The sequence below is a fragment of the Psammomys obesus genome, unplaced genomic scaffold, assembly GCF_907164565.1.
Source record: "Psammomys obesus unplaced genomic scaffold, mPsaObe1.curated_primary_1811, whole genome shotgun sequence".
Classification (NCBI taxonomy): Eukaryota; Metazoa; Chordata; class Mammalia; order Rodentia; family Muridae; genus Psammomys; species Psammomys obesus.
The window spans coordinates 5,659,621-5,667,590 of NW_026586816.1; the positions used below are offsets into that span (position 1 = coordinate 5,659,621).

Genomic DNA, 7,970 nt, shown 5'->3' on the forward strand with positions numbered 1-7,970 from the left:
AAAAGGAAGCAGATGATTTGCCTTCAGAGAATCAAATGCTACTAAATATAGTTCAAATGTATTCAGCTAAAGAGTTTAAACTTGAGCCGGGCATAGTAGTGCATGCCTTTTATCCAGCACTTGGGAAGCAGAGACAGGTGGATCTTTGTGTGTTCAAGGCCGGCCTGGCCTACAAAGTGAATTCTAGGGCAGCCAGAGCTACATAGTGAGACTCTATCTAAAAACAAAACAAAACAAAACAAAAAAACCACAAAGCAACAAAAAACAATAACCAGCAAACAAAGAGTTTAAACCTGTCAGCATGGCCTTTGCCCTGAAGCTGGGCTCAGTAGACCCAGCGAACCACATTCCGTTCCCTCCATCCTTCCACTCTCAGCCATTCAGAGACCTGGCTTTCCTGTATCAGAGAGGCTTGGCAAGTCATTCCTTAGCAAACCAGAGTTAGGGCCAGCAAGAGAATTTAGCAGGTAAAGGCACCTGTCACCAAACCTGAGGACCCAAATTTAGTCCCTTCCCATTGTCCTGATAACACTAAAGATTTACTCAGAAAATATTTTCCACAAATAGGTTCAGAAACACAGCTCTTCATGAAGCAGCTCTACTTGGCCTGGAAGGAAGGGAGAGCATCGCCACGCTACTGGGGTATGTTGAAAGGCGCACACCGCTGAGGGGGCCAGCGACATCCCTGCTGACACTCAGTGGCGGTAGAAGGGCCCTACGCTCTGGACTGTTGTCCCTGCCACCGAAGGCCACTACTGCACAGTGAGTGTTAGCCCTCACTGAACGTGGCTATAGGACTTGGAGGCAGTTGGGACCAATGACAAGGACAGACGGTTGAGTATTTGAAATCACACAGTCCCTTAAAAGGGATCAAGGTAGAGTCACTGTGAGAGATGAAGCTACAGTGGCCTCTTTGGGGTAGATTTGGGGAGGCAGGACCAGCTTATGCCTACATTGGCCTCTGGGGCAAGGAGTAGTCAAACTCTGAGGTCGCATGCTTGAGTGACCCTGAGTGACTGTTTATCCACTTCCTTCTCAGGTGCAACGCAGACACCCAGAAGAAGAACTCAAGAGGCCAAACAGCATATGACACCGCTCTGGAGGTTGGGGATGACCTCGCCTCTTCGCTCCTTGCCACTAAGTTCAGCCAAGGTCTGGAGGACCGACTTTCCCCACCAGGGAACCACATCCTAAGTGACAGTTAGAGATGAGGTATTCAGGAGGCAGCAAAGACTACCCAGCTACAGCTGTTCTTATTTTTGGAATGTGTATTTAAGTGTTAAGAACTAGGGTTGAAAAGAAGTCATAATGTGAGTTCAAGGCCAGCCTGGTCTACAGAGAGTTCCAGGACAGCCAGGGCTAAAACAGAGAAACCCTATCTTGAAAAACAAAAAAACCAAACCAAAACAAATAACTTATAAGACTTGAGTGTGTGTGCGTGTATGTGCGTGTGGATGCGTGTCACAAAAGACTTAATCCAGGGCCTTGCAGACGCTAGGTAGGTGTTGTATACCATTGTGTTACACGCACACCCAGCTGTATTTATTTTGAAATAGGGTCTTATGAAGTTGCTCAGGCTGGCCTTGAACTCACCCTGTAGCATAGACAGGCCTTGAACTACTCCAGATCTACCTGTCTCAGCCTCCTAAGTAGCTGAGATTAGAGGCTGTGACCAACAGACTCAGATCTGTTTTCTAAAGCTGGCATAACTACCCAGAACCACATACAAGTTGGAGTATGGTAAAATTAACATATGCTTTTTAATGTTTTATATTTTATTTTCTGTTGTGTTTTTTGTTTTGTTGTTGGTCGGTTTGTGGAGACAGAGTCTCACTCTACAGCCATGGCTGGCCTAGAATTTGTTATGTAGACCAGGCTCGAATTGAAGTCACAGAGATCTAGCTATCTCTGCCTCCCAAATGCTGGGATTAAAGGTATGTGCCACCATGTCCAGATATTTTTTTAATGTTTTTATTGATAATTTTGAAATTTTGTTTTTAATTTTTGTTTTTCTTTATTGTTGTTTTTGAAACAAGGTCTCGTGTGCCCTGTCCTCGAACTTGCTATGTAGCTGAGGATGGCCTTGAACTTCTGATCCAGCTGCCTCCACCTTCTGAGTGCTGGGATTACAGACTTGTACCACCACACTGGGTTTTATGTGGTACAGGGGACTGAACCCAAGGATTCATGCATGCTAACCAAATACTCCACCAACTGAAGTAGAGTTAGAAATTCCCAGCCTGGTTATTTCTTTTTCAATAGGTAATAATTACGTGTGGTTCCAAGCCAAAAAGTATAAAGTTCCATATAATAAAGCGCTTCCATCCAGGCTCTTCAGCCGCTGCTTCATCCTCAGCCATGTCTCTGTAGTGTGGTGTAACATGGTATAATCACATATGTGAGTGTACACAGGAGTATAACATAAAATATATAGCATGTGTATATCCTCCCCAGCTTTTATTGGACATAAATATACAGCTTAATGAAGTAATTTATAAGAATTCAGAGCATAAGATAGCTGTGTCCTTATCTTAGCAGAAACTGTGTTTGAGAAGTCTCTCCCCACGATTCAGAACTAGGTTATCCTGTCTCATGCTCCCTCAAGCTGGCCTCAGTCCATCTCCAGGCTCTTCTCCCTCCTCCCAGAGTTTCTCCCTGTGCGGTGGTGATCCGTCACCCACAGCAGACAGGTGGTTGAAAACAATTCTAATTTAAGGGTTGGCTCTCTCTTTCCTACAAAGGATCACAGAAATATGTTCCTAGGAATGGTCCCATATTGAGTAACTTCGATTCTGCTAGGTCTGCTGAAAGCAAGACTACGCTTACTCAGTATGACATTGTTTTAATGTCCTCACCCTTGATGGGATGTTCAGGACATCCACCAGGGAAGGAGAACCAATGTCTGTAAGAGACCCGGGAGGCATTTCCTGTAGACACGTGGACATCTGACACGTGGCATCAGATGCTTCTGCGACTGCAGTTTTACAGGTGTTTTACCTTCCCGGGCAAAAAGAGTCTAGCATTCAGGTTCCTCCTTTGGAGGACACACCACACTGTAATGGGACCTCATCATTCATGGGCCTCTAGAAGCGATAGCTGTCCCTTTTGTTTATAGAATAGTACACGTGAGTCCGTGTGGACAGAGGGGGTGGCTGACATCTTGCTTTTCTCTGTGTAACAGGTCACACAGTTGGTCACAATCAGTGACCCCATAGTAATTATGATCCATTCCTTAGAGCTGCTTTTGCCAGAAATCACTACAGATACTGTTGACTGCTTTGAAACCAAAATGTTCTACCTGGACATCTGTTCTGTGTGTTTCCCTTGAAAACACAGTGGGGGGTGGGCCTAAATCTTTTGCAGACACTCTAAAAGAAAGCATGTGTGAAAACCATGGAACTGTTCCCGCAGACACACATGCTGGCACATCATGGAGTTGGCATAAAACAGTCTTAGGTACAGTATCAGGGGAGCACAGACAGAAAGTGGCAAGAGAAGACAGAGACATTAGGCCAGCTAAAGATGTTGGAATGGCATGGCAATGGCATGGATGTGGTTCTTATTACACGAGAAAGGGTACGTGGGTAGAGAATGGTAAGTCAGTCAGGCAGAGAGACTCAAGAACCATGTGTAAGAGGAAGGCCTGTTGATGGGGCGGGTTCTCTTATGGACTGGTCGTCTGAAAGATGGACTTGCATGGTTCAAGCTAGGAGCATCTGTCTAGCAGGATACTTCCCTAGACTGTTTTCTCTCTGGGGCTTTAGTGGACTCAGAGGACTCTGGAGTTAACTGATTAGTGGAGACAGCTCCACTGGGACAGTCTACACAGCCTGTGTTGTTTGATGTTAGGTCAATTCACTGTGCAGTGCCATAGCATAGTCCAGCTCCTGCTGGAAGGCAGTGTGTGGCAGGACAAACAGGCCCTGAAGGCCTCAGCAAGCTTTGCAGGCTGGTCCCCTTAGACGTCCCCGGACTCTCCATCTTCAGCAAAGATGGACTTATAAGGTTGAGACAGAAACTGCCTCCTCCGACGGCAGGTGAACTGTCTCCCGTGACTACTAAAATAAAGCTCTCCTTTGCTTTTAATCTGCTACCTTTTGGGCCCAGTCTGGATCTTTCCATCACCAGGTCTCTATCTATTGTAGGAACCCAGAAGGAGCTATAGGCTTTCTTGGTTGGTATTTTTGGCAGTATGCAGTCTGTAGGTTTGAATTAGGTTCAGGTTACCCAAAGTGATGGGCCAAGATGATCTCTCTAACAATGGATTATCAAGTCTGAGAGTCTGAAAGCTGCCCAGACAATGAGCTTTGAACACAGGCCTTCCACATCTCTAGATTCACTGAATGCATTTTTTTAAAGTGCAGGCAGCATTTAGGCCAGCTCACCTACCATGAACCATTGGGACCCTTGGGGATGAGGCTGCCCTTTCCTGCTTCCTGCATGACAGACAGCAAAGCGCTGGTGACCCCTTATATTTCCTCGAGGCTAACATGTTAAAACAGGATTGTGCGTGTGTGTGTTTCTAACACTGTGACATATCTATATAAGTAGTCTGTTTCCCTTTAGTAAACTTCTTCAGTAACGTGACCCTGTGGGTTGTTTCTGTGTTATGTTCCTGACAGCCAAAGTCCGGAAGGTGCCTTTTCATTTCAAGGTGGTTTGATAACTGAGTTGTACAAATCTCGAAGTTCACATATTTGAATGGGTGAGAATGGAGGAGCCCCAAGAGTAAACCTTTAAGAAATGTGGGCTACTGAGATGTCTTTTATGTTGAAGGCATGTCGTTGAAGGGGCTTGTGGAATCTCACTCTCTTCTGCTTCCTGGTGATTAACTGAATGATTTTGTTTCTGGTATGATGTACCTTGATACAGCCCCAAAGCCTTGGAGTCAAATGATCGTGGACTAGAAACTTCAGAACTGTGAGCCAACACAACCTTTTGTTTGTAAGTTGATTATCTTGGGTATTGTGTGATAATGATGAAAAGCTGACTAGCACAATGTTGTACCTGCATGCTTATACACTCTAAGTGTTGTGTCTACTTCTTAGGAAATAATTGTGAAAATTTACTTGATTTTTTTTTGAATGATCAGTGAGCCTAAAGGACAGCTTTACGAACTAGGTATCTCAGCTATTAAGTCTGGAGAACATTTATTTTCTGATAGAAGGTTGTGCTCACTTTGAGAACACAGATTTTTAAAGTGAGTCAGTATTTTGGTTGTGACGGCTTATGCACTCTGAGAGGAATAATGCTGTGCAGATTCTGTCTCCCAGACATGTGCAGTCATGATGGATGTTCATATCTCAGCAGAGTGGTCCACTGCTCATCCTGTGCAGACAAGTGGCTTTCATAAAACATTCTCTGTGTTATAAGAATTAAAACAGCATAAAATTTAAATAAAGGAAAAACTGCTAACCTACACATTCTTAGAGTGTCAGTTTTCTCAAGACTTCTATATTTTTGTTGTTTCTTTGTTTTTTCTAGACAGGGTTTCTCTGTTTAGCTTTGGCTGTCTGGGACTCACTTTGTAGACCAGGCTGGCCTCAAACTCACAGCGATCCATCTGCCTCTGCCTCCCTGAGTGTTGGGATTAAAAGGGTGCTCCACCACGCTCAGCTGCATGGACTATTTTAAATAACTAATTTTGTTAAACAGTGTCTATTTCCTTATAATATTATGATTAAAAAAAAGATGTGTGTGTGTGTGTGTGTGTGTGTGTGTGTGTGTGTGTGCATGTGTGAGATGGCTCACACTCCTGTTTGTTCACAGAGACCTCAAGAGAACATCAGGTGTTCTTTGATCAGTATGTGTCTTACTTTTCTGGTTGCTGTGATAAATATCTTGACAAAGCCAAGTTAGCTCCTATGTGGCAGAAGCTTGAGGGAGTGGGGCATGTCATATTCATAATCAAGTACAAAGAGCAGTGGACGCTTGCAAGCCAGTGCTCAATTCCACCTTGCCCACTCTTGTATAGTCCAGGACCCCCTGCTTAGGGAGTGCTACCACCGGTGATGACTTGGTCTTCCTGCCTCACATTAGCTAAACCAGGCAATCCCCACCCTGATGTAGACAGCCCCTGGCCAAGACTCCTCCAGGTGATCCAACACAAAAACTGTCATAGTATACCAAGAAATGTCACCTGCCATTTTTTAAAAAACCAGATCACCTGCTTCTTCTATGTTCTTCTTTCCTTGAGTTCCTTAAAACCAAGGAAATAAAAACAGTCCACTGTAGAGGTATTTTGTGTATGCCTATTCCTTTAGGGCTAAAAAAAGAATAAAATAAGGTGTGGTCCCAGCATATGAGGATTTGCTATGGCCTTGGAAAAGAAAGAGGGAACCAAGCACATGCCAATTAACCTGTGTTTCTCTGCCTAGTGGACTGTGAGGCATCTCTAGAATACCCAGCTTAAAATTATAGCCAGTGTGCTATAAATTCGTGTGCCTGTGTGATTTCAGCCTCTATTGCCTGTGACTTTGACTGTCACACCCTTTATTTGAATTGAATTTTAATACCACTAGATGAGCAGTTAGGTTACAACACAAACATTCAGACCACAAAACTATTAATGTGTCCACTTAGTGGTGCTAGGGAGCAAAACGAAGGCCCTTCTTGCAAGACACAAGTGCTCTGCCACTGCACTATGTCCTCAGCGGTCTGGAAACACTGAGGGTTGTTTCCTGTGCCCCTGGCCCTTGTTTCCAGTGTGTCAAGTTGTCAAATAGGGTGGCAGCGCCAGGAAGCTGGCTCAATGAGTAAGAGCACTTGTTGCATAAGCATGAGGATCTAAGGTAGGTGTGTGTGTGTGTGTGTGTGTGTGTGTGTGTGTATGTGTGTGTGTGTGTGTAGGTGTGCATATGCATGGGCCAGAGGAGGAAATGTCAGGTATCTGCTCTCATTTTTCCATCTTGGAGCAGGTCTCACACCAAGCTGGAATCCAATTCAGGTAGTTTTTGTTTTTTGTTTTGTTTTGTTTTGGCCTCTGCCTCTCCAATGCTGGGATTAGGGGCATGTGCCACCACCCCATTCAATTTGGGTTTTTAAAAACCCTAGTTCTGGGCCATTTTGGAAGATCTGGCAGAGAATTATACCCAAAATAACCAATAGCTCAAGCCAATGTGAATGAACAACTGTTTCTGGGCTAGCCTGGAACAAAGAAGCTGCCTTAAGGATTAGGTGAAAAATAAAACCACAATGTGAATGAGTATGGATCTTTAAAAAGGTGCATTTGCATGCTGATTGAGGTGAAATTATGGCAATTAACTCATGTTGATTGCTCTACCTCAAATTATGCAAATATGGACATAAACATTATGTCATTCTTGGGGAACAGTATGGTGTGGGCTTCTGCCCATTTCTGGCACGTTTGAGTAAAAGATCATCTTTTTTAATTACTTTCGACCAAAAAAAACCCAAAAAAACAAAACAAAACAAAAAAACACTTTCTAGAAGAAAAGCTAGTAAAGAGCTGATATGGGGGAAAAATGAGACGAAAACAAAACACACACTTTAGTCTGAATTTGAATTTTTTAAAATTGTGTTTAGGTGCCATTGTGAAGAAAATATGGCACAGATCTCATGTCTAATAGTTAGAAAATTAGTATACTTTTTAAAATTTTTCAAAGTTTGTGTATGTTAAGTTATTCATATATCACATATATGTTTATTTATGAGCCACCATGTGGTTGCTGGCAATTGAACTCAGGACCTTGAAAGAGCAGACAGTGCTCTTAACCTCTGAGCCATCACTCCAGCCTGGAAATTAGTAAGCAAGTGTTTTTCTTACTACTTGTGCAGAACAGGAATTACTTCTCCCTCCCCATCCCTCTAACAAGTAGAGAAACTTGGAAAAAATACAGTTTTTAAGCTACACTGAAAGAAAATTCTGGCATAGCAATTATTTCTCAACACTTCTATATCTGAGCCAATTTTACTGAAAAAAAAATCATACTTCTATGCCATTTAGAAGA

At 43.4% G+C, this 7,970-nt stretch overlaps 1 protein-coding gene across 4 annotated transcripts in view; it reads left to right on the forward strand.

The window, feature by feature from the left end:
- Dzank1 (double zinc ribbon and ankyrin repeat domains 1) overlaps positions 1-5,419 on the forward strand; it is a 49,950-nt gene extending 44,531 nt beyond the window's left edge. For 3 of the 4 annotated variants that reach the window (XM_055602613.1, XM_055602616.1, XM_055602614.1), the window contains exons 20-21: positions 568-642; positions 1,040-5,419. In XM_055602613.1, the coding sequence (XP_055458588.1) occupies positions 568-642; positions 1,040-1,205 (241 nt within the window). In that variant the 3' untranslated portion in view covers positions 1,206-5,419. The remainder of the gene's footprint in view (positions 1-567; positions 643-1,039) is intronic. The other variant, XM_055602615.1, reaches the window with a different exon arrangement.
- The last annotated feature ends 2,551 nt before the right edge of the window (positions 5,420-7,970 follow it).